The sequence below is a fragment of the Drosophila biarmipes genome, chromosome 2R (assembly GCF_025231255.1).
Source record: "Drosophila biarmipes strain raj3 chromosome 2R, RU_DBia_V1.1, whole genome shotgun sequence".
In the NCBI taxonomy this organism is placed as follows: domain Eukaryota; kingdom Metazoa; phylum Arthropoda; class Insecta; order Diptera; family Drosophilidae; genus Drosophila; species Drosophila biarmipes.
In genome coordinates, this window is record NC_066615.1 from 22,968,593 (window position 1) to 22,995,020 (window position 26,428).

The following is a 26,428-nucleotide window of genomic DNA, read 5'->3' on the forward strand; positions in this document are numbered from 1 at the left end:
TTATTTTAGGAATTATTAAATTGGTTTTCAGCACGGTTGAGTTATATATACACTAACAAAAGTTTAGAAAATTAAATTTCCAAAACATCTAGTTAATGAGAGGTTGATCTTAACCATCTAGTTAATGCCTGACATTATAAAAAACACTATACCATAAATTATTACGACTATGTAAACGTCTTTTCAAGGTAGAGTGATATATCTTTAATATACCCCCTATAGATAGGATACTAGAAATTGATAGTTATATAAAACAGTGCCTAAGCTACCACACAAGAAATAAAAACCGCTTACTCAGTGAAAATTTTCCAAATTGTCGCCTCCGTCACCCCAGAAATACCCATCATTTTAATACTGCATAAGCACTCCACCCAGCTCCCTGGGCCAAATCCAATTAGACGCGTTTGTGGGGTGCGCACTGGGCCGCAGCTCTGTGTCTTGGCTGGTTGCTGGTGGAGTAACGGCGTCTGGCTCGTTTGCACGAAAATTTGCTGGAATTATTTCGAGCAGTTCTAAATTTCGCAATAACGAGCCGAATTTGACGGGCATACAAATTGCAATTGCCCCCGTCCCCGGCCCGGCCCGGCGCTCCGCCCGAAAACCAGCATCATCTGGCCTGGGCCTTCTTGGCTTTGTAAACTTTCGGGTGCGTGAGTGTGTGCTAACTTGTTCGGTTCGCTCCTTCGATTCTGCAAAGTTTGGCCCGAAGGATACTACATAATTAAATAGCTGGAGCAGGCCACATGCAGCGCAACAACAAATGGGATTACAACATTTTAAGTTGCGCCATCTTTGGCAAAGATTTGGCCAAGCTCGAGTGGGAAAATATTTGTGCTAAGTTTTCAGTTTGGTTTCCTTTTTTCATTCAGCTTGGGGTTCCTTCGCTGTTCTTCCCTCTCTGCCCTTTTTATGCTGTGGCAATCTTTTTGATTTAGCTGCAGAGCCATTAACACGGATTGATTGCCCCAAAGGACAAAAGACGGCAAGTGGCTTAAAGGACAAGCGTCAAGCGTTGCTCTGGGCAAGGACACCGCCGTGGGTGGGGTGTTTTGGGCGGCAGTGGCAGGGGTAATTCCAGCAGTTGGGGGCGGAAAATTCGACTGGGCCAGATGGATGGTGTGCGTGCAAAGAAATTGAAAAGTGGCTGCTGTCGACGTCTCTCTCACGCACTTGCACCCAATTTTTTGCCCTTTGGCTTTCGCCAATTGATTCGAGTTTGATTCCCCACGTTTTTTCCACTGGCTCTTGGCTGTCGCAGCAGATCGGTTTACGGTTTACCACTCTGCTGTCTATGGAGATTAATCCCCGTAATCCCATTAAGAGGGAACGCGAAAATACCCCGAGGAAAATGGGGACAAGTTTCAGTTACCGCCCACTTTATAGCATGGTAGTGCTCAATGTTCACTGTTTTTTTCTAAAGATGTTATGGTGCATTCAGTAAATCTCCAACCCGAAACTGAAATTATGAATTCGTGTTATAAGGGAACAGAAAAAGAACTCAAACCTCCACTCCAATCCGATGTAGAAGTGACATACCTCTTTGAAATTGTGGTTTAATTCTCTATCAATATACATTGTATCTTTTTTTTTAACGGGGGTCATAATTTTAACCCAGTTTCATATTAAATTTTCCGTATTTTCAAACAGCTCTAGAATGGGACCCCAAACCTCCAATTTTAGAATTCATACCTTGAGTTATACTAATCCGATTTAGAAGAGGCATACCTTCTTGAATTTGTCGCTGAATTCTCTATTAATCTGCATTTACATTATTCCTTTTCAGGGGGGTCAAAATTTTAACCCATTTTCATGTTGGACTTTTCCGTATTTTCAATAGGGTTCAGAATGAGCTCCAAGACTCCACTTCCAGAATTCATACCTTGAGTTATACTAATCCGATTTAGAAGTGGCATACCTTCTTGAATTTGTCGCTGAATTCTCTATTAATCTGCATTTACATTATTCCTTTTCAGGGGGTCAAAATTTTAACCCATTTTCATGTTGGACTTTTCCGACTTTTTAATAGGGTCCAGAATGAGCTCCAAGACTCCACTTCCAGAATTCATAACTTGAGTTATAAACATCCGATTTAGAAGTGGCATGCCTTCTTGAATTTGTCGTTGAATTCTCTATTAATCTGCATTTACATATTTCTTTTTCAGGGGGGTCAAAATTTTAACCCATTTTCATGTTGGACTTTTCCGTATTTTCAATAGGGTCCAGAATAAGCTCCAATACTCCACTTCCAGAATTCATAACTTGAGTTATATAAATCCGATTCAGAAGTGGCATACCTTCTTGAATTTGTCGTTGAATTCTCTATTAATCTGCATTTACATATTTCTTTTTCAGGGGGGTCAAAATTTTAACCCATTTTCATTCCAAATTTTCCCAGTTTTTAAAAGGGTCCAGAATGAGCTCCAAGACTCCACTTCCAGAATTCATAACTTGAGTTATATACATCCGATTTTGAAGTGGCATGCCTTCTTGAATTTGTCGTCGAATTCTCTATTAATCTGCATTTACATATATCTTTTTCAGGGGGGTCAAAATTTTAACACATTTTCATGTTGGACTTTTCCGTATTTTCAATAGGGTCCAGAATAAGCTCCAATACTCCACTTCCAGAATTCGTAACTTGAGTTATATACATCCGATTTAGAAGTGGCATACCTTCTTGAATTTGTCGTTGAATTCTCTATTAATCTGCATTTACATATTTCTTTTTCAGGGGGGTCAAAATTTTAACCCATTTTCATGTTGGACTTTTCCGTATTTTCAATAGGGTCCAGAATAAGCTCCAATACTCCACTTCCAGAATTCATAACTTGAGTTATATAAATCCGATTCAGAAGTGGCATACCTTCTTGAATTTGTCGTTGAATTCTCTATTAATCTGCATTTACATATTTCTTTTTCAGGGGGGTCAAAATTTTAACCCATTTTCATTCCAAATTTTCCCAGTTTTTAAAAGGGTCCAGAATGAGCTCCAAGACTCCACTTCCAGAATTCATAACTTGAGTTATATACATCCGATTTTGAAGTGGCATGCCTTCTTGAATTTGTCGTCGAATTCTCTATTAATCTGCATTTACATATATCTTTTTCAGGGGGGTCAAAATTTTAACACATTTTCATGTTGGACTTTTCCGTATTTTCAATAGGGTCCAGAATAAGCTCCAAGACTCCACTTCCAGAATTCATAACTTGAGTTTTATAAATCCGATTCAGAAGTGGCATACCTTCTTGAATTTGTCGTTGAATTCTCTATTAATCTGCATTTACATATTCCTTTTTCAGGGGGGTCAAAATTTTAACCCATTTTCATGTTGGAATTTTCCGAGTTTTTAAAAGGGTCTAGAATGAGCTCCAAGACTCCACTTCCAGAATTCATAACTTGAGTTATATACATCCGATTTAGAAGTGGCATACCTTCTTGAATTTGTCGTTGAATTCTCTATTAATCTGCATTTACATATTTCTTTTTCAGGGGGGTCAAAATTTTAACCCATTTTCATGTTGGACTTTTCCGTATTTTCAATAGGGTCCAGAATAAGCTCCAATACTCCACTTCCAGAATTCATAACTTGAGTTATATAAATCCGATTCAGAAGTGGCATACCTTCTTGAATTTGTCGTTGAATTCTCTATTAATCTGCATTTACATATTTCTTTTTCAGGGGGGTCAAAATTTTAACCCATTTTCATGTTCGAATTTTCCGAGTTTTTAAAAGGGTCTAGAATGAGCTCCAAGACTCCACTTCCAGAATTCATAACTTGAGTTATATACATCCGATTTAGAAGTGGCATACCTTCTTGAATTTGTCGTTGAATTCTCTATTAATCTGCATTTACATATTTCTTTTTCAGGGGGGTCAAAATTTTAACCCATTTTCATTCCAAATTTTCCGAGTTTTTAAAAGGGTCCAGAATGAGCTCCAAGACTCCACTTCCAGAATTCATAACTTGAGTTATATACATCCGATTTTGAAGTGGCATGCCTTCTTGAATTTGTCGTCGAATTCTCTATTAATCTGCATTTACATATATCTTTTTCAGGGGGGTCAAAATTTTAACACATTTTCATGTTGGACTTTTCCGTATTTTCAATAGGGTCCAGAATAAGCTCCAATACTCCACTTCCAGAATTCATAACTTGAGTTATATAAATCCGATTCAGAAGTGGCATACCTTCTTGAATTTGTCGTTGAATTCTCTATTAATCTGCATTTACATATTTCTTTTTCAGGGGGGTCAAAATTTTAACCCATTTTCATGTTCGAATTTTCCGAGTTTTTAAAAGGGTCTAGAATGAGCTCCAAGACTCCACTTCCAGAATTCGTAACTTGAGTTATATACATCCGATTTAGAAGTGGCATACCTTCTTGAATTTGTCGTTGAATTCTCTATTAATCTGCATTTACATATTTCTTTTTCAGGGGGGTCAAAATTTTAACCCATTTTCATGTTGGACTTTTCCGTATTTTCAATAGGGTCCAGAATAAGCTCCAATACTCCACTTCCAGAATTCATAACTTGAGTTATATAAATCCGATTCAGAAGTGGCATACCTTCTTGAATTTGTCGTTGAATTCTCTATTAATCTGCATTTACATATTTCTTTTTCAGGGGGGTCAAAATTTTAACCCATTTTCATTCCAAATTTTCCGAGTTTTTAAAAGGGTCCAGAATGAGCTCCAAGACTCCACTTCCAGAATTCATAACTTGAGTTATATACATCCGATTTTGAAGTGGCATGCCTTCTTGAATTTGTCGTCGAATTCTCTATTAATCTGCATTTACATATATCTTTTTCAGGGGGGTCAAAATTTTAACACATTTTCATGTTGGACTTTTCCGTATTTTCAATGGGGTCCAGAATAAGCTCCAATACTCCACTTCCAGAATTCATAACTTGAGTTATATAAATCCGATTCAGAAGTGGCATACCTTCTTGAATTTGTCGTTGAATTCTCTATTAATCTGCATTTACATATTTCTTTTTCAGGGGGGTCAAAATTTTAACCCATTTTCATGTTGGAATTTTCCGAGTTTTTAAAAGGGTCTAGAATGAGCTCCAAGACTCCACTTCCAGAATTCATAACTTGAGTTATATAAATCCGATTCAGAAGTGGCATACCTTCTTGAATTTGTCGTTGAATTCTCTATTAATCTGCATTTACATATTTCTTTTTCAGGGGGGTCAAAATTTTAACCCATTTTCATGTTCGAATTTTCCGAGTTTTTAAAAGGGTCTAGAATGAGCTCCAAGACTCCACTTCCAGAATTCATAACTTGAGTTATATACATCCGATTTAGAAGTGGCATACCTTCTTGAATTTGTCGTTGAATTCTCTATTAATCTGCATTTACATATTTCTTTTTCAGGGGGGTCAAAATTTTAACCCATTTTCATGTTGGACTTTTCCGTATTTTCAATAGGGTCCAGAATAAGCTCCAATACTCCACTTCCAGAATTCATAACTTGAGTTATATAAATCCGATTCAGAAGTGGCATACCTTCTTGAATTTGTCGTTGAATTCTCTATTAATCTGCATTTACATATTTCTTTTTCAGGGGGGTCAAAATTTTAACCCATTTTCATGTTCGAATTTTCCGAGTTTTTAAAAGGGTCTAGAATGAGCTCCAAGACTCCACTTCCAGAATTCATAACTTGAGTTATATACATCCGATTTAGAAGTGGCATACCTTCTTGAATTTGTCGTTGAATTCTCTATTAATCTGCATTTACATATTTCTTTTTCAGGGGGGTCAAAATTTTAACCCATTTTCATGTTGGACTTTTCCGTATTTTCAATAGGGTCCAGAATAAGCTCCAATACTCCACTTCCAGAATTCATAACTTGAGTTATATAAATCCGATTCAGAAGTGGCATACCTTCTTGAATTTGTCGTTGAATTCTCTATTAATCTGCATTTACATATTTCTTTTTCAGGGGGGTCAAAATTTTAACCCATTTTCATTCCAAATTTTCCGAGTTTTTAAAAGGGTCCAGAATGAGCTCCAAGACTCCACTTCCAGAATTCATAACTTGAGTTATATACATCCGATTTTGAAGTGGCATGCCTCCTTGAATTTGTCGTCGAATTCTCTATTAATCTGCATTTACATATATCTTTTTCAGGGGGGTCAAAATTTTAACACATTTTCATGTTGGACTTTTCCGTATTTTCAATAGGGTCCAGAATAAGCTCCAATACTCCACTTCCAGAATTCATAACTTGAGTTATATAAATCCGATTCAGAAGTGGCATACCTTCTTGAATTTGTCGTTGAATTCTCTATTAATCTGCATTTACATATTTCTTTTTCAGGGGGGTCAAAATTTTAACCCATTTTCATGTTGGAATTTTCCGAGTTTTTAAAAGGGTCTAGAATGAGCTCCAAGACTCCACTTCCAGAATTCATAACTTGAGTTATATAAATCCGATTTAGAAGTGGCATACCTTCTTGAATTTGTCGTTGAATTCTCTATTAATCTGCATTTACATATTTCTTTTTCAGGGGGGTCAAAATTTTAACCCATTTTCATGTTCGAATTTTCCGAGTTTTTAAAAGGGTCTAGAATGAGCTCCAAGACTCCACTTCCAGAATTCATAACTTGAGTTATATACATCCGATTTAGAAGTGGCATACCTTCTTGAATTTGTCGTTGAATTCTCTATTAATCTGCATTTACATATTTCTTTTTCAGGGGGGTCAAAATTTTAACCCATTTTCATGTTGGACTTTTCCGTATTTTCAATAGGGTCCAGAATAAGCTCCAATACTCCACTTCCAGAATTCATAACTTGAGTTATATAAATCCGATTCAGAAGTGGCATACCTTCTTGAATTTGTCGTTGAATTCTCTATTAATCTGCATTTACATATTTCTTTTTCAGGGGGGTCAAAATTTTAACCCATTTTCATGTTAGACTTTTCCGTATTTTCAATAGGGTCCAGAATAAGCTCCAATACTCCACTTCCAGAATTCATAACTTGAGTTATATAAATCCGATTCAGAAGTGGCATACCTTCTTGAATTTGTCGTTGAATTCTCTATTAATCTGCATTTACATATTTCTTTTTCAGGGGGGTCAAAATTTTAACCCATTTTCATGTTGGACTTTTCCGTATTTTCAATAAGGTCCAGAATGAGCTCCAAGACTCCATTTCCAGAATTCATAACTTGTGTTATAGACATCCGATTTAGAAGTGGCATACCTTCTTGAATTTGTCGTTGAATTCTCTATTAATCTGCATTTACATATTTCTTTTTCAGGGGGGCCAAAATTTGAACCCATTTTCATGTTGGATTTTTCCGTATTTTCAATGGGGTTAGATTGGGACCCCAAAACTCCACTTTCAGATGAGGTGTATGATACCTCTATGAATGTAAGGTGACAGAATTCGCTTTACAGTTGAGCCATAAAATGCCATCCAATTTCGCAGCAGAAGAGCCGTGCAGAGAATTATCGATTAAACAGCCGGGCCAACGAAAGCGTCTTTTCTGGAAGCCTTTAATTTTCCCTACGCGCCCCTTGCGCCGCCCACACATGCTAATAAGAAAAGCTTTGTTGTGCATTTCCTTCCGGTTACGTGGCCAGACGTTGAGGCGCATTTGCGAAATTGAAGACGAAGTGCCAGCGCCAGCAGAATTGCGGGCAAGCCCTAAAAACGTAAATTGAAAACTTTGTCGGTCGGTTGGTCGCCTCGTTGGCCCAAAAGTGTGCTGTGTAGGTACTGTATTCCCGTGTATACGTCTGCCCGACTGTGCGTGCCATGTCAACATAATTCAGCCCTTGATTGAACGGAGCCGCAGGCCATAAAAGCGACAGTAGACGACATAAAACGAGGCACCGTTTTGTCGCGGAAACTTTGGCTAGTTTTAAAATCAAATGCCTCATTTGTAGGGCTTACGAAGGGGTCGCCAGCACCCGGAGGGAAAAGAGAACCCCAACACTATCCCCAGCCCGAACCCGCAGAGATTAATTTGTTATTGCCGCCCTGGAGGGAGGACGGAGGAGCTGTGGAATTTTTAGCGCAGCACTAAAGGTGCAAAGGAATTTAATTAAATGTTCTTCCCGTTGCGAAAACTTTTGCAGCACTGCAGCCAGGAGCCGGCTGTCCTGGGACTGCCAGGACAATGCCATCTAGTTGTCAGGCAGCCATTTTGGTGGTCTCGGGCTCAGTCTCAGGCTCAGCCCTTTGCCCTTCCGGGGCAGGCTCAATAAACTAAACAAATTTGCAGGAGCCTAGGGCCTCGACTCTTGCATAGAGAACAACCAAATGGGGACAAAGGCGGTGCAGAAGTGCGAACAAAAGTCACTTGTCCCGGGTCGAAATCAATTGGCATTGAGGGGGAAGGAGATACGGCTTCAAAATTGTGCACCACCCTTCCCAATATGCCTCATCCCTAGAACAGAGGCATCGGATTTATTCCTTAAATTGTTTTATATTCCTAAGTAAATTGTAAATTTGTTTGAAATACATTGGTTTATTTAGATATTAGTCTAAAGTGAATTTCGATGTGCGTTGATGCTCAGTTTTAACTGGTTAGCTGATTATAAATTTTAATATATATAATTATAAATATATAGAATATGTACTAGAATACTTATTAGATAGGATAATTCTTAGAAATCAGTTTATACATTTTAATTACTAAACATATTTCAAGTTATCCTAGCTTAAAGTTCAGACTAATATTTCCCCAACACTCAGTCCGTTTTGTAAAATCTTCTTAAATTACTGCCAAATGAATGCCTGAGACTTTAACACATCGATTTCAGTTCGTTTTGGGCAGAACTTGAAAACGGATCGCTGCCGAACCACATCCGTCATAATCAACCGAGTAACAGACCGGTTTTGACCACAAAGCCTGCCACCTCTCCGTCTTGCCCCGCCCCCACTGGCCCACAGACACCGACATCTGCCTCTGCGTCTGCATTTGCATCCCATTCAATGGAGTTTAAAGAGTTCATAATCCAAAGAGTACACAGAGCCAGAAGATGGGACCTGATGCCGATGCCGATGCCCAGCAGCCAGGAGCTAGTAAAACAAACTGATCAATGGGCTATAATACGACGGGCGGACGCAAGGACAGCCCTTCAGCCGGCGAAAGGGAAAGAGCCCTGCCGGCAGGAAAAGCCAGACAGACATAACATGGACAGCTGGCATGAAAAATTATTTACTGCAAGAAAAATCGCATGCAACATTTTTGCGCACAACTAGAGTGGGTAACTCGAGTAGAGGAGGGGTTTCACCGGCATAGAGAAGTCACTTTTTGCTTTAGAAAACATGTATATTTGCTAAATCACTTCAGAACTTTAAAGTATTTTAAAGATACTGTAGGAATTGACAACAGCTTATTATAAGGAATAAATCTATTTATCTATTTTATTTTTTTTGGAAAAAAACACAATTGTGATAGTAGCGCTGTCCCTTCTCGTGTCACGCTGCGATCTCTGTGGGCGGCAGGACCCTGAGGGCCCAACCTGAGTGACGACGCGTGGAGAGTGGGTTGTGCACCACCACCCACTGGTGGCAGCCACCGAAACCGCTCCTGCCCAGCCGCCCCCGGAAAATGCGATGACCAGCCGCATGATGAAGTTGCCAATGATGATGGTAGCTGGTCGTTGGTCGCCGCTCGTTGGAGCAGGGATCCGGGAAAACTGAAAACTGGAGACCGAAGGCCGAAGCCCAGGCGAACGGGAATGCGAATGCCGATGAGGATGACTGTGCAGGCGACACAATAATGCCGCCATTAATCTTCTGGCACGACTGATTTGTTTGACTTACGGCTCACGGCGACAGGCGGCATCGGACGAAGGGAGGGGAGGGTCGGTTTTCCGGGGAGGGAAAGGGGCTCCTGATGGCCCGGACAGCCGTGGCTTTAACCAGCGACTTGCCAACGCACATTGCAAAATAATTTGTGTAAATCATTTGCGCTCACTGCCAGTGCATTATATAAGGCACAAGGCAAATCCCCCCAGCGAAGCCGGCCATCAACACTCAGCCTGTTTTGACAGTTGTCGCCATAGCCATCGTCATCGTCATCGCACTGTGACAGAGCGACATTCATAATTTGGTCTTGTTAATGAAAGGTTTTTCGAATGGCCGAGAGTGTCGAAAGCTAAGCCACACTCAGCAGACAGGCTTGCGGCTGGAAAATGCGAAGAAAAATTCAAAGATATTTGCCGAAGTTTCTATGATGGTCCAATGCCTAGTAATCCGTAAACCACGGGTTGTATATGAGAAGATGCTCCAAAAATACAGCTTTCTATTATTTGATGTATTTTTAGTTTCTTTATGCTATCAACACAACTTAAAATTGTTTGTTTGAGTAATATGTGTCATTACTTAATGGCAATATAAAGTGTAGTAATCGAAGCTTGGTTAAATCCTGAAAAGCAAAAACCACAAAAAGGGCCTTAGAAATATTTGCAACTGGTTAATAACGGCTGCGCAGTGTAAACAAGATGTTGCAATTTGCAGATTTTATAACAAATGCTCACCGCATGTTCGACAATCATTATATCACACTCATGTGCGTTGCGGCTATCTCTATGATCCCCCTCTTTATCCCCCTGAAGCCCCAACTGGCCACAAAACCCACGATGAACTATCACTCAGACTCACAATCATTCAGTTTTTGGTCTCTGAAATGGACTTGTTCAACTATCCGATTGGCCGGCAAAAGCGAAAACGAAATGCGAAAAGCGAAGCCAATCCCTGTTACCGAAGACGACCGCAAATTACTCTCCACTTGAGTGCGAAAATTGCAATGGAAAATGGGGAAATGGGTGGTTTCAAAGGGGGAAAGGGGTTCCAGTCAGTCAAGTGAAAAAACTAGGTTGGCAATTCCTGCACTTTGATCCGATGACCATTGAAATGCTAACGGGAACATACTAATCATCTGTGGGGAAAATAAATCCTTTATTAAAAGCACTGAATGCAATTCCACATCCATAAATTATTACCTAACTTTTTGTTTAGGCACCTGCAGCTTCATCTGCAATCAAAGTTCGTTGGGTCGTTTGCGTTGAAAGGAAAAGCCCATTTTCCTGGCTATTGTGCAAGGTTTTCTTCATTCAATGCTTTGATTAGAAAAGACGCCCACCAATATTTACAGCCCACGAAACAATGAAATTTTAAGAGTGCCTGCCAATTTTGAAGGCAATCTTTTCCCACTTTTTTGCTGTTTCTGGCCAAGAAAACGCAGTGCCAACGATGGACAGCTGTCCGGCTTGAGCCGAGGTTGAGTGGCCAGGACCAGGAAGCAAATGCCACAGCCAAAAGAAAGACCGGACCAGCTCAGTCATTTTATCAAGCCAAAAATCATACGAAATTTGACAGAAAATTACACGACTTAATGCCGCCCACTTGGCTGGAGGAAAAGTGGGGGCGGGGGACCGCTCGAAAACCCACAGAAGGAAAAGCCATGTGGCTGCAGGCCCCAATCGAAATTAGTCAAAATTTGACTCGGGTTAGACAAATGGCCAGCGCCAATTTCCACCGAAAAATAGAGGAAAGAAAGACCATTCAGCGGCGCTTTCTGGCGATAATTATGAGTAATTTATTTAATGATGATTTGCATTGCGGACAAAACGTAAACAACGATGCCGAAGAGCTGGAAAAACAGTTTTCCACTTGTTTGCCGTTCGTTGTTTTTCTGTGCGGCTTTCCTCGTGGCTGCTCCTTGATAATTGCAGTTCATTTGCAGTCGTGGGTCGGTTGATATATGGCCAAAACCCCGGGTGAGTGAGTGAGTTTTTCGCCAGTCGTTTGTCGTGCACTTTTTATGGCGCCCATCAATTAAGCTGAGCGATGAACGCCTCGAAGTTGCGTCACCAGCGCACACACAACAAGCCACATTTTAAAATTAATTCAGTGAATCCCCCGCAGGAGGGGGAAATGCAGACACACCTAATAGCCGAAATGACCGAAAGACATAAAACTTTTAACGACGCGGAGTCAAAGACCAAAGTGGCAAGAAACGCGTAAACAAAGGGCCTTAAATCTTGGCTCAGAAAATCAGGTGGGGTGATGGTTGGGGTCAGGGGTTAAGAGGCGCTAGCCACGCCCATTAAACTGAGTGATGGCGAATAAATTTGTAATTTGAGGCCGCAGAAAAGTGAAAGATAAGTGGATAGTTGGCTTAGCAACTGCTCAATCTTAAGGAAATGGCGTCTAATTTAATAACCAGTCTTGAGTTAACTTATTTCTCAAAATTAAACAGCTTGATAAATTAGGGGAAAACATGTGTAAGTCATCGGATTAAGTTGAAGCTGTTTTACTTAGTTGCCCAGCTCATTTGTCAATTTTGTTGGGACACTAAATTTGTGAGTAAACGATACACACAAATAAATCAAAGAATTAACAAACAAAGAGTTATTAAACAATTTAATAAATTAAATTACATTTTAAAGGCAATTTATACACATTCCAATTCATTGAAAAAGAAAGTATGCCACCTAAATCATTTTGATCAAGATTAGATTGAATTTTACTGGTGAATTGTATACACTTTTAAGTCAATATATATTTCTACATTCAATAAGCTGATCATTTATTTGTGAAACAATTTGGGAACTAATTCATAGTCAAAGATAATAAAATGTTGTCTTATTTAGTATTTAACTTATATTTATATGGATACCCACAGTTTATGCCTACTTAAGCCCATTGAAATGGAAAGTATGCCACTTAGCCTGTTTTAAAGCTTGCATCGAGCTCTGTGCTATTTTTACTCGAAAATCGCATTTGTTACAAAATTGCTTCCTGCCGTTTGTCCTCGAAGCGACTAACTAGAAAATGGGGAAAATAAAAGAGCATGTATTTTTCAATCAGCCAAGTGCAACAAATAACAACGAGTGTTGTTCTGTGGAAAAGATTTTCAGCCTCCCCATATTTTCTTGCTGTCTGTTGTTGTTTGGATTTTCCTGCGTGGCACTGTTTGTTTGCAGCAAATTGAACATTTTCATTAGATTTTCCTTTCGCAACGGGTGGGAGTGTGGGCGGTTGCGGTGTGTGGGGAAGAAAGCCTGGCACATTCAATTGTAATGCCCAGGAGAGCGATTCAATTGAATTTGTTTGTTTTAGTATACGGTTCATTTATTTGCAAAAACGAATGAATAAGAGCGGCGGCCATCCATTGGTTCCCCCCAATTTGAACTTTGTCGAACTTCCGGTCAAACGGCGAGGGCTTCTGCCTCATAACATATGCCCAGGTATTGTTCAAGTGCAGATCCAAGTAGTTCTTATGTGCTTCAGGTGTGTTTGCCTACCCTCTCTGTGGGCGAAAGTTTTGGCCCCAAAGTTTGTTGCTTTCTCCGCTTTCCCGGGGGACCTCTTAAGATTTCATTGTGTAAATTTACTGCGGCATTCTTTGTCCTTTCTGCCGGCGCACAAGACAAAGGAGTGGCCGGGAAAACAAAAAAGCGGTGCAAATTCAAATCGCGAGCTGCTTAAAAATGAACAACAAATGAAATTCCCATAGGTGGCAGAAGTTTGCCGCCTCTGCAGGCATTTAAATGGCAACGGTGGCGTATACGCAACGCCGCGGAAATCTCCTCAGCTGCGCCACCGAAACTTTGCCAGCCTGCATCCTTCGTGTCCTCTGCTCCTTTGCTCCTTCACCTGCTCCTGCGTCTGCGAACGGGCAACATTTAATGTCATGTTTGTAAGTTTCTAGACGATGCCAACATGTTACTCGGGCCGCCCCGGCCATTCCTCGTCCTTCCGGTAAACTCCTGCCCCCGATCCCGGGCTTTCCGCCTTTCCGGCGACAGAAAGAGACTTTCTGGCAGTCTCACACATCCCGAAAATGTCTGGAAAGTCGTGGGTTCAGCCTCTAATTCACCAGCTTTAAGTTCACCAAGTTAAATTATTTAGTCTAACTAAGGGAATTTCATTTTTTATTTGAATAATGGAAATTAAGAATGTCATTATGCTCTTAATCCTTATGTCTAAATATTAAACTCTGTTATAATGAAGTCACTTGTTTGTTAACATACAAATTATCTGGAGAGTACATTTCTTCTATTTGCCAGTCAAAAACTAAGCAACATGCTCCTAATTGTTAAAGCAATCCAGCTAATCCCCCTTTAAGTTAACAAGGCGCAACTATAGACAGGCGCCTTGTCAAAGTCAACACGACAAAAGTTTTCAATATGCCCAGACATTATCCTCCGATGGCATTATAAGCAATTCATAAACATGCTCGCATGCAAACACCCACAACTACAGGCAGCCGGCAAGATTATGCCAGAGACAATCGGATTAATATCAGACAAGAACAGCTCTGAGCCAGGGCAAACATCAATGCGACGGCAAATTGTTATGAAAACGGGCTCCGAATGGGAAAATTCGTTCGGGGGGGTCGGAAAAAGGATTGCAATTGCTTTGTTGCCCCAGCTAATAATGCTGATCTGATTAGCCGAGCACCGCGGGGCAATTGCTGAGTAGACTTTACAATTAAATCAGGCAAATGGCTGAACGACTGCCAGACAAATAAGTCGACTTACTCGACTTGCCCCGCCCTCATTAGCCTCCCGCCCCGAATATGTGTCAAAAGTTCGCATTTGAAGTAATTAAATTTAAATTGAATTCGCCCAGCGAGTCTGGGGGAAAAAATTAATAAAAGCGGTAGAAGCAGAAGGCAGCAAACTTTTTTAATCCTTTGCTCATTTGTTTTTCCTTGGGTCTCTCCTTTTTTCGGGTGCGTGAAGTGGGGTTGGGGACCGCCTTCGGTTTCGGGGTCTCCCGGCAGTCCCGTGTTATTAAAACTTTGAATGAAAAACTTTACTGCGTAATGGATTTGAATAAAGCGAAATATGCTGCACTGACTGCACTCCAATAAAACTGCTTATATAATTATCAAAATGGGAAAAATAATGATAGGAGCATGTAGTAATGCGAGGATAACTGGGAACTTTGGCAGAGGCATAAAGTATAAGTGCCAAAGTGTTATTGGGTATTTAAATTTATTTAAATAAAGTAAGGAAGGGGGTTTTTATTTATTTAATTAAATATGTCACAAATACTCAGGCCCAGTTTGGAATGTCCGCACTTCTTTGTCAATTTACTCGACTGGCTTCACACTCTCCCAACAACTTAAATTGCAGTTGAAATTTCTCCGGGCTGTTATCGATGGTCGTAAAATGCAAGCGCTGCGAAATGAAGCCATAGAATGGCGCTGTGGCACTTGCGGAAAACGGCAATGGGCCATACGAGTGTCGCGCACAACTCCTTCCACCAGATCCAGCTCTAATCGCTCCCAGTCCAGCGGTAGCCCCTGCCCCATGCCACCCAGCCCCACCGCAACTGTATTCCGCCGTTTGCAGCCCAGTCGTGTTGCATGTTGCATCCGCTGGCGCATTGACTTTCGTGTCGCGCCCCCCGCCAAATGAGTCACAATTAAAACCGATCTGTGCGGGATTGCAGCAGGGCTACCAACGCAGGTGGTACCCATTAAATACTTTGGGTACAAATGAAAAATATATATACAACTTAATTTACATGTATCACTTTTGAAATTTCTATTGATAAAGATAATTTTACTTTTAAAAGTATTATAAGAAATATATAATAATATTAGGTAAGTATTGAAAACAAAATATTTAGGATGGTATATCTTAAATGTAAGATAATCTATTTTTCTAGGGTAGTCTCTTTATTAGTTTATTAATATAAATGTATGAATTAATACATATAATAAATTATGTTTGTTAAACATAGGCCACACATTGTTCTTAGTATATCTTAACATTCCTGTTTCCCATTTCCCCCACCAATATCCCCGCTTTCCCCAACAACCACGGGGCACTAAGAGACTTACCTTACTAGAAAGCGAAAGCTAAATTGTTATTGCAACATGCAACCGCAACTGCCGGGGCAACAACAGCAATGGCAGCACTAACCACTATGTGGCTGCGTCGTCTCGCAATAATTGTGAGCAAATATTACACGAAAGCGCGGAAAAACCAGAGTGTGGGGCCAGGGGCTCCAGATCGGCGGGGCAAACGGCGCATTACCGTGGCAGGCGATGACGATAACCACAACAACAATGCAACATCATAATTATCGACCCGCTCCACTCGATTTGCCCCCCGTCGCCGCGGCAATTATGCCAAAAGCGCGTTTATTATGTGAAAAGAAACCAAAGATAAAGTATTGAATTCAAGTCAGAAAAAGCAGAGCGTAGCCTAAATCACTTGAGGAAAAGCCGTCAAGGAAATTGAGTAGCGGACAAGAAGAGTGTGTTTGCTGGCGGAAAAGAGACCAAATAAAAAACCAGCCAAAAGCCAGGTGAAAATGCAATATATAACGAAAGTTGGTGCTCAGAGTTGCCTGTCGGCGGTGCATTTGCTGTATTTAGAGCACGTTTCTGCGGCCTGTTACGAAATCAATCCGCAATCGCATTCAGACTTCAGCAACAAACAATTAAGAGGCTCACGGAGGCAGAGCACATTGGCACATTTTATTGGTAATTAAATAATGTGAAATTCGAAGAAATTATTCAACTGCGCTCTGAGCCATCGTCATGCGATCAAATTGGGATTAAAGCGGCTAATTGCTTCCGCTGGCCATTGGCTTGCAGTTATTAATCTCCGTTGAGCTCAGAGAGTGTTATTTTTATGGGCTCCAAAATATTATTCAAGTGGCTTCATGTTGTGCTTAATCGGCGTGTAATTAATTGGTAAATATTTGTGCCGGAGAAGTGATTCAATATTGTTATTCAATGATTTTTATTTTAGTATCTAACAGAAGTTAATTATGCGTATTGTATATCAAACGAAACGTTAAATATTAATTTTAGGGCAATATTATTTAATTGGAAGATAATTATTTATGTATTGAAATGTTGCGAAAGAGATTCACAAATTATATATATTTTAAAAAGCAATTAGAAACTGAAAACACCTATTAAAAAGTATTATAGGCTTCAATTATTTCTTTAGTTTGAACATAATCGTATTTAACTCCTCCACAGCATTCACATGCTGCTGCAGAATGTCGCTTAAGCAGAGCCGCAGTGTCATTGAATTGATTTACCAACGCCCATTGCTAATTGACAGCGGCATTCATTAGCCTCTTCCTGTCCCCAAACACCAGACCACCAGTTGACGGGCGGTGGGTGGCGGAAAATGGAGGGGCAGTCGGAAAAGGGGGAGTGGCAGGGGCTCCGAGGCGGGGCTTTTGCCGACAGGATGATGATGGCGGGTGCAAACAGCCCGAGCACACAGACACCGCTCGGTCGCATGTGCCCCAGTTTCCGTGACCGCCGCTGCCTGCCATGAATTTCCCGGTCTCCGCTTTTCCGCTTTCCCGCTGGCCGCTGCCGATTTTCTATTTTTTCGCATCACCATCACCACCGTGACATAATGACGCGCGGCTCGGGTTTTGATTGATCGATCGAGTCGGAAACGGGAACAAAAACTGAAAACTGAAAACTAAAAACCGGGAGAGCCGGTGGGCTGAACCAACAGCAAGGTGTCGAAGTTGTTACAAATCAATAAAAATGCAAATTGTAAATATAACTCACCATTTCAACTGCTTGCAATAAAGGCCCCTTTTCGAATCGCTTTGCATTTTAATGTTCAGTTTTTAAAATGGCGATATGTGAACAAGTTTTGAACTTATTTATCGCACTTTTTATTCGTGTATCATTAAATCAACCCGAATTGACTTCAATGTTATATAGATTATATAATTTATAGCATATAATTTGAGCAGACAATCTTATTAAAATACTAAGACAATTTATAATAATGTAGGTCATTTTTAAAATCCCAGGGACGATTTGTAAGCCAATTGTCTATTTAAACAACCCTGTTGTTTCACAAAAATTTTGATAATTTATAAAATTTTTCAAAAAAATAATGAAAATTCTAAGGTGTTTAAAAATCATTTTAACCATTTCCCACTTAACGATAACCAATGATAGACGATCCCTCTGTACTTGAATCGCCAGCACTACCGACACATTATATGGGTTGTTTTGGGGCAAGATCAGCTTTATCTGGCTTCGTATCAGACTCTTCCTCAGATTCAGACTCTAATCCACAGTCTTTGTCATCCTTCTGGGGCTTCAGCATCTTTTCCTGATGATATTTAACCTTCTTTTTCTGTTTGGCCAGTCCAAGCTCGCGGAACTTGACCCACATGACCTTGGTGGCATAAACTGCAACTGCTCCTGCCGCCAACCAGGGGTGGTTCATCATCATTATCATTCGGGCTCCCGACGTGGTGGTGTCCTCGGGATTAGCGGTGGTGGTATCGGGCACTGGGGCTGCCACCTCTTCAGTCGGCCCAGCTCCTGAGTCCTCGCCTCCCGCACCAGGCACTTCCTCCTCACTCATCTTGTACTGGGATCACAAGGAAATCGGATCGCAAATAATTTCGGATCTGAGAAATAAATTACTTATTTCCTTTGTGGTTTCTTCACTTTTATACAATTTGGTTTAAATGCTGACTATTTTTTCTTGACAGTCTTTTCAGCGTTTCCTGTATTACAATGATTATACATTTTTACTTTTTATAGAAAATACATCAATTCCAATTAATCAAAGTTGGTTAATTAAAAGCTCCGAAACCGAAATATGTTCTAATTTTCTTTAAAACTTCGAATAATTTTTTAAAAACCCCAAATAATAGTAAAATAGTAAATAATTCAAATTAAATTAGTCCATTCGCATTTTTAATATAAAAAGCTTATTCGCTTTTCCCTCGCAGCATTTACAGCAAACCGCTTACAATTAAAAATTAAATTAGTGTACATTCTTCCGAAGGAGTGGCTCGATCCTCCCCTTTATAACTGGCAAGCATTACAACAATTAGTGTCCGTATAGTGTGCTATTGTGTATGGTCTTTCATCCCCGATCTCGAGTGTCAAAAGTCAGCAGAAGAACCTTCAATTGAACGATTTCTCCCAACTGGATGGGGTGGGATTCACCAGATTTAGTGGGGTTACCAACTGAAGGTTCACTCCCTGGGCGTTTTGCATATCGGGTGCGCCTTCGTCCTCTGCATCAGTCTCAGCCTCAGACTCCGATTCAGAACTATTTCCTTCGATATCCCTCAGAGGTTTCGACTTCTTGTTTTGATTTTTCAGCCGCGTTTTCTGCTTGGCCAGGCCGAGCTCGCGGAACTTGACCCACAGGACCTTGGTGGCATAGACGGCCACCGCGGCGGCCGCCAACCACGGGTGGGTCATCATCATACGGGCTCCTGAAGTGGTCGTATCCACGGGCTCAGCGGTGGTGGTATCTGGGGGCGGTGCTGCAGCCTCTGCGGGCGATCCTGCTCCTGGGGACTCCACACCTCCCTCAGCAGGTGCCTCTTCCTCACTCATTTTAGTCTGAAACTCATGAAAAAGTAAATAAACATATAATTTCAGGGAATTTTTAAATTCGAAATATTTTTTTTACGAATTTTTGTACTTGCCTGCTAAAGCTTAAGAATCGATTATATGAAAACTATATTTTTTGTGTATGTCGTTGTTAGGGGTGAAGGCGCTGGAATGAAGTAAACTGGCAACCAGATATTCAAGCATTGACGTTTAAAAACTAGGGATATGATATGATCAAAAAAGATAAAATCGGTCAATAATTTATGTTCAGGATTTTGGAATTTGGCAACCACGAACGCCGAAAATCCATAAATCAAATTACTTACTAGTAAAGCCAGCCAGACTTCCGCTATATTTATTTTGTACAACCACCAAGTAAAGGATCATTTATTTTTTTTGTTATTATTTTTTATTACACCTTACTGTCATCGCAGACTATAGAGAACCGATAAAAACCAATCAACGTCGAAATGTTATACAAGAAATTTGGCCAATGTTATAAAACCAACAATTTGTGTCCCCCAATGTGGTGCTTAATTTCCAACGTCGCTAACGATCCTCCCCTACGTAAGTCGCAAGCATTACAACAAAAAGTGTCCTTGTTGGGTGTGATAGTGCAGCGTCCTCGCATGGTCATTCATCCCCGAGTTCGAGCTTCAGAAGTCGGCGGGTGGCACCTCGATTGCTCGATAGTTCTCGTCCGGAGCGTCGACCTGTACCCGATCCGGTAGGATCGCCGACTGCAGCTCCACAGGCCCGTCCTCGTCCTCTGCGTCAGTCTCCGCCTCCGATTCGGCTTCCGATTCCGATCCATTTTCCTCGTTCTCCTGAACGGGCTTGGACTTCTGCTCTCGATTCTTGGGCCGCTTTTTCTGCTTGGCCAGGCCGAGCTCGCGGAACTTGACCCACAGGACCTTGGTGGCATAGACGGCCACCGCGGCGGCCGCCAACCATGGGTGGTGCATCATCATACGGGCTCCGGAAGTGGTTGTATCCACGGGCTCGGCGGTGGTGGTATCTGGGGGCGGTGCTGCAGCCTCTGCGGGCGATCCTGCTCCGGGGGACTCCACACCTCCCTCAGCAGGTGCTTCTTCTTCACTCATCTTGGACTGGAAAAAGAGTAAGGAGATTTACCAATAAGTTAGAAATTGTTATCCGAGAAACTTTACTTAAAAATTTTTTTTTCTTTTTTTTCCAAATTTTTTTTCAAGAATTTTTTTTCTATTTTACTTGCCTTCTGAAGCTGAAAAACCGGCTAGGTCAAAACAAATTTTTCTCTTATAGTAGTTGTTAACTGTTGGGGTGATGGCGTTGGAATGGGGTGTACTGCCAGCCAGATGTTTCAGGCCTTGGCATTTCGAAAAATCGGATTGCTGAGGTTGAAACAAAATCCTTTCCAGCAGCAAGTACTATGGGAGGAAACGGGCTTATGCTGCATGAAAAACAAATGTTGTTTTAAATTAAGAAAATGAAGGAAAATGGGTAAATAGCTATCACCATTATATATCGTTATCAGCTGGCTGCAATAGCAGGAAGTCTTACATTTATTAACCACTTTGATTGATAAATGCTACCAAATAAAACCAAATTAGCCCACTGTTTCGGAGACTTTTGATGGCCTACTGAGGTGCACAAGTCTGGAAATTGGTTTCAAATTATTTTAAGCCTGCAGACCCATTTGGAGCTGCCAGTCTAATGATGTCTGTGGAATATTCTGGATGAACTGGCACTTTCTCTGCTCGTTTTATCCTGCTGGTACCTCTGGTGTGCGATTTATATTTCATAAGTTGATGAATTTTGTAACAAGTTGTCACATTTGCCAGCTGCACATCCCTCCCCTCCCCCGCCTAGTCATTTGGGTCTCAGCCAAGCGACAAATGACACAACGCAAACAAATGCAATTTGCATTTGCATCTCAACGTGTACGTACGAGTGCGCCTGTGTGGTCGTACCGGGTGGTGTTAATTTCGTACGCAAACATTTCAGTTGCGTCGCCAGTTTTTACTTCAGCCGCACAACGCCTTTCTTTCAGTCTTAAAGTATCTTATAGTGGATAACTCATTTTGTGGGTTTTTTATGGAGTCATATTCACTTATCTTCCAGCACATGACATTTCTTTTAATTTCGTCTTTACGCTGCTTGACATACTAATATTAAATGCGTGTTTCAAAATTTTAATCCATTCTGTCTCGCACACAGTTTATTTCATTCATTTTTACTGTTTAAAATAATTAAGCTCCCTGAACACCTGAACCCGTTGTAAATCACACAGCATCCCATCCCTCAAATTCACCTGACTCACACCAGTTCCATTTGCTCCAGACTTCAATATGTCACGACTATCAATTTCGGCTCCATTGCGACTGCGATTGGATTTGGATTGTTATGTGCGGAGAAGTCATAAACATTCAATGTGCAACGTGGCGTATGAGCAACACACGAAATCCATCTCGACCTGCCACAGATGTAAATTTGATCGATGTCCAACGTGAAGCCGAAATTGAGGAACCACTGAGAAAGCATTTCGATCCGTTCTTCAACTCGCTGACTGGGCAAAATCTCATAAATCAGTGGGATATTTTCATTGTCAGGAGCCAAAACACCATGGGACTATGATGAAAAATCAAAATTAATTTGAAAGCTCTCCTTAATTTCACCGTTGACATATATTTAATCACATGCAAATCAAATATTTATCGCACATAGCGGACTCTTTGTGCCACTCGGCGATTAAAATCATATGGCGAGAACAATGAGTGATATTCCACGAGCCCTGCATAATTTACCGCTCCGGAAGTCGCCGCGGATGTCGAGAGTTTAAATGCGGCGTCTGTTTTCCCACCCGCCGCCGCCCCCTACACAGTTTTCCTGCCCGTAAGTAGGCTACGCCAGCCGACTTGCCTTGTGTTTTATTTTCCCTTTTCTTTTTTTACACTGCCTGCATTGTTAGCCTGCTGGCTGCTTTTTCCATATTTTTTGGCAGCAATTTTATTGTTGCATAAAGTTTCCAATTGCACAATGAAAGGGGGTGGGGCAGGGAAACACCCTCAAACTTTCTGCCCACGCCCCAAAGTTTTCGGGCCTGCAAATGCATTAAAACAATGCCCAAAACTCAGTGGCCCGGGATAGGGAGGAGGACCACAACTAAAAGGGAGATAGGGTAGCTTATATTAGGAAAATGGCTGCCTTATAGCCGGGAAATATTAACTTCTGTCATCTGGTACCTTTGCCAAGTCCATAAAGTAACATTGACATCTTGATTTATGTGCCATCATGTCGACATTCCGCATAGACAACTTTTCGGTGATTTCTGCATGAACTTTAGCCCTAATGCGAGCTTGTTCATATATTTTATTGGCCTCGATGGCTCGTGTTTCCTCCCGAACCCAACACTTTTCGCACGCAGTTTTCCAGCTCCCTCCCACCACTTTCCATCGGCATTTCCTTTGTCATTGTGAATACTTCTGGGTCTTTCGCCTTGAAAGCGCCATAAATCTTTTTATGACTCTAGCTTCTCCTTCGGCAGTGACTTGATCCGCCTTTCTCGCAGTGATTGTTATTGCGACTGCGACTCTTCCGATTGTGACGCATACAAATTTGGATGTGTTAGTCACTAATACTGGCGGGTCCCCAACTACCATGCAATTTTACTAACAGATATACCCTCTTTGGTGAGGTTAAATCGGGGCTATTTCAGTTTTAGGTTATTAAAAGTTTAATTGTTGGTAGGACTAACAGTACAGGTAATGGTAAATAGGGGTGACTATTTTATTTATTATTTATTACATTTATTCGTACATTTTATTTAATTTTTATAATATCTAAACCTTATTGGTAGGTATCCATTGTGGTAGCTACAATAAAAAGTTGGAAGGATTATTTTCAAAAATATATAAATCTTCTTGAATGTACATATTTTTAATAGGATCAAAGTGGATTCATAAATGTTTATCTAATAATTCAACAAGAAACGTTAGGAAGATTAACATTAAGATTTTGGTTTTAAAAAATTTTTGAGTAGTGGCACTAGGTAACACTTCACCCACAGGGTAAGCACTACTTCCATCCTGTACGAAATAAGCCCAGTTTGAGCAATTTTGGACAAACATTTCGCGGCAGCACGCAACGCCATTTTGGCGACGAACACCATGAAAACGGAAAATGGCCCAAACACGCGACGTCGCCGGCTGACGGGAAAAAATGGTTCTAGGACGAAAAGCCTGGGAAGGCGGTGCGAATCCGCTTTTGGCCGGCCCACCGTGGCGCCAACGGCAGAAACAACAGCAACAACCGGCTACAAACGTGGCCATAAGAAGAGCGCCACAGTTGGTTTGGGTTCGGCATAAGCCAGGCGCCAGCAAAGTTGTAAAATCGGCAAATGGCATATAAAAATCGCTGGAATTGTTGTCGTCACAGTTCAGAGTGGGACTCGGACTCGGATGAGGATGAGGATGTGGGTTCGGATTCGGATCTGGCTTTGGTTTGGACGGCTAGCGCCAGCCAGACTAGTTCCACTTCCTCAAAGTGCGGGGGAGTTGGGCGAGGTGAAAGGTTAAGGCGAGGCAAACAAATTCGCTTGATTAACAATCGATTCTGGGTCAGCGATGCTTTGTAGAGGGGATTATAAAATCAAAAATTTGAGTCCTGCATAAATGAGTTTAGATCAGATTGGTTCGAGACCATAAAACTTTTATGAGCAGTAAGGAGTTAGTATTCGGTAATTTTTTAATGTCCTCAAATTAAGTAAGGGAAGCCCTAATCTGTAACATTTATGTAATCCTCAAAATATAATTCATATAAAACTTAAGTAACTCCTGGAATGGAAATTTAATCACAATGCCACCTAATTCAATCAATCTAATTTGGCCCGACTTTAACATCCACCATTAGAAGTCCTTAAATTAGGAACCTAATGGCCCTGTAAAAAAGCCCCGAGTAATTAAGGTCAACGTGTGATATAAAATGCTTGTAGCCTCGCTCATTATTTCCTTTTTACTTTTTTTCGCGGGCATGAAAACTTTTATTAATTGTATGACATAAGCCCGATGGTCTGCCGAGGTTGCTGGTCACTGGGCTTGGGGGAAAGCGTGGAAAGCCGGAAAAACTGGCACAAATCATTACACACGAGTGCCAGGACAACGTTGACAGCGGCCAATTCACACACTCTCACACACCCCACACCCGCACAACAATGCAAATTAGCGTAGCCGTTTTATGCAATGCCATCGAGTCATTAACACATTGACGTCCTGCGGCCTGTGTCCTGCGTCCTGGATCCTCAGTCCTGGAAACTGAATCCCAAATCCTCTGCACGGGTCACAGTTCGCAGTTCGAGTGTGCGTGTGGACGAGCATTAGTGTCATCAGCACTCGTGGCCCGTCACATCAACACCATTCTGCGAGGACGACGCAGCGAGGGTGCCGAAAGGACCTCATTTCCAGCTCAGCCTCGCGCCCTCACATTAATTGAAATTAGCCGACTGACACAGAAAAAAGTCAAACGATTAATGGGTTTTAGGGATTTAAAGAGTCGGAGTACTTTCGATCCCGCGGGGCTGCCTAATTAATATTGATTTCGCTTCGCCCCAGGGTTTCATTGGTAGGTGGAATTGAATTTGTACCATTAAAGATTATCTCTTGAAGCAAACAGCTACAGTTTTAGTAAAATTTAAGGAAAATTAAAGCGAATTTTCTCAAATACTATACGGTTACCCAGAAAGCCTCCGCTTTCTAAATATTACTTTTCTTACTTTGCTGATAAAGTATCTAATGAATAGAGCATTGCATAAATATTCGGAGATTTAGGTAAGCATTTGGGGACCCAATAGTATTTCCCATAAAGCCAACACAAATTCAACTGGAGACTTGAGCCCGGAAGACACTTCGGCTAGAAATGCATTTTAAATGACCATCGAGCTGAGGTTCATTAATCGAGTCCTTGCACCACCGAAATCCACCTTGAGAGTTGGAACCGCAGTCCCGTTTGCCATTGAGAGACTCTCCCCTGCCTACAATCGAAACTCGAGCACATCGTCATCAGCATTTGGGCTCGAGGACGACAAACGACACGAAATATGGAAAAATGAAAAGAAAAATCCGGAGCACCCAGCTGCCAGCCAGCCAGCCATCCGCCCAGCCATCCAACCAGCCAGCCATCCATACATCCGTCCATCATCCACTATCCATCCATCCAGTTCAAAGCCAGCTGCAGCTTAATCCCAGGGCTTTGGCATTGCTTTGGATCAGCCACTACATAGTACGTACTGCGAGTACGTTCGGAGTGCAGTTCAGGTGCAGGTGGATGTGTGGCATGATAACGATTGCGATGGCGGCAAGAACGCTTGACAATGACGCCATTGAAAGCACTTTGCCAGCATTATGTGGCTGTGTGAATCCGTAGAAGAAGGCAGCCTCCGAGGTTGCGATTGCGGTTTGGATTGAGTCGAGTTGCAGGCGGAGAAGGAGCCGGGAGCGATGGCGAGGGCGAGGGCGGGGCAGCAGTTTTCGGTTTGGCAATCAAAAAGTCATCAAATATGAATTTTACGCTATAATTTTTCACCTGAGCAGGGGGACCCCTGCCAGGGCCCCATCCACCAGCGTTTAGCTGCCATTTTTATGGCTTTTCTAGCTTGTGCACGCCCTTTGGCACGTCTTTCAACTCAATTGCACTTTTGTGCATTTCTTAAAACTTCCACCCATATGGAGGTGTCCTGTCCTCCGTCTTGTGTGAGGCAATATATACGTGAATGTACAGACAGCTGTTGGCAGACACATCTGAATTGATGGAAGTGTGTCCTGTGGCTTTCCCGCAAAATATTCAGTTCAATATACGCATGCTGATTGAAAGCGATTGGGAAACGAAATCAACGCAGAAGCGGCGAAACTTGAGGGCAAACTTTACGGATAAAGCCAAGTGTTGGGATATGCCAAAGTTTTTATTTGCACAGCTTGGCATTAATCGCCTCGGGAATTTAAAGTGTTGTAGCTGGTCTGTGGAGGGTTAATTACTTAAAATTAAAAAACATGAGTCTTAAAAATGAGAAGAATGAAAAACCTTGTTGCCAACTTCA

General features: G+C 41.5%; 4 protein-coding genes across 5 annotated transcripts in view; 1 reads left to right on the forward strand and 3 right to left on the reverse strand.

Annotated features, from left to right (window-relative positions):
- LOC108022350 (protein muscleblind) overlaps nucleotides 1-26,428 on the forward strand; it is a 168,357-nt gene that overhangs the window by 13,441 nt on the left and 128,488 nt on the right. The window lies entirely within an intron of this gene.
- LOC108022357 (uncharacterized) lies at nucleotides 17,698-18,515 on the reverse strand. The gene has a single exon (XM_017091239.3). The coding sequence runs from the start codon at nucleotides 18,368-18,370 to the stop codon at nucleotides 17,996-17,998; it is 375 nt and encodes a 124-aa protein (XP_016946728.1). The 5' UTR covers nucleotides 18,371-18,515; the 3' UTR covers nucleotides 17,698-17,995.
- LOC108022353 (uncharacterized) lies at nucleotides 18,692-19,586 on the reverse strand. Its single transcript, XM_017091237.3, has 2 exons — nucleotides 19,455-19,586; nucleotides 18,692-19,368 (listed from the first exon to the last, which is right to left on the reverse strand). The coding sequence occupies exon 2, from the start codon at nucleotides 19,360-19,362 to the stop codon at nucleotides 18,922-18,924; it is 441 nt and encodes a 146-aa protein (XP_016946726.1). The 5' UTR covers nucleotides 19,363-19,368; nucleotides 19,455-19,586; the 3' UTR covers nucleotides 18,692-18,921.
- Nucleotides 19,746-20,721, reverse strand: LOC108022352 (uncharacterized). Its single transcript, XM_017091236.3, has 2 exons — nucleotides 20,594-20,721; nucleotides 19,746-20,468 (listed from the first exon to the last, which is right to left on the reverse strand). Exon 2 carries the CDS (start codon nucleotides 20,460-20,462, stop codon nucleotides 20,016-20,018), a length of 447 nt encoding a protein of 148 aa, XP_016946725.1. The 5' UTR covers nucleotides 20,463-20,468; nucleotides 20,594-20,721; the 3' UTR covers nucleotides 19,746-20,015.

Bases quoted from the DNA above. Each gene is read 5' to 3' on its own strand.
- LOC108022353 (XM_017091237.3), bottom strand. From the start codon at position 19,362: ATGAGTGAGGAAGAGGCACCTGCTGAGGGAGGTGTGGAGTCCCCAGGA.
- LOC108022352 (XM_017091236.3), bottom strand. From the start codon at position 20,462: ATGAGTGAAGAAGAAGCACCTGCTGAGGGAGGTGTGGAGTCCCCCGGA.
- LOC108022357 (XM_017091239.3), bottom strand. From the start codon at position 18,370: ATGAGTGAGGAGGAAGTGCCTGGTGCGGGAGGCGAGGACTCAGGAGCT.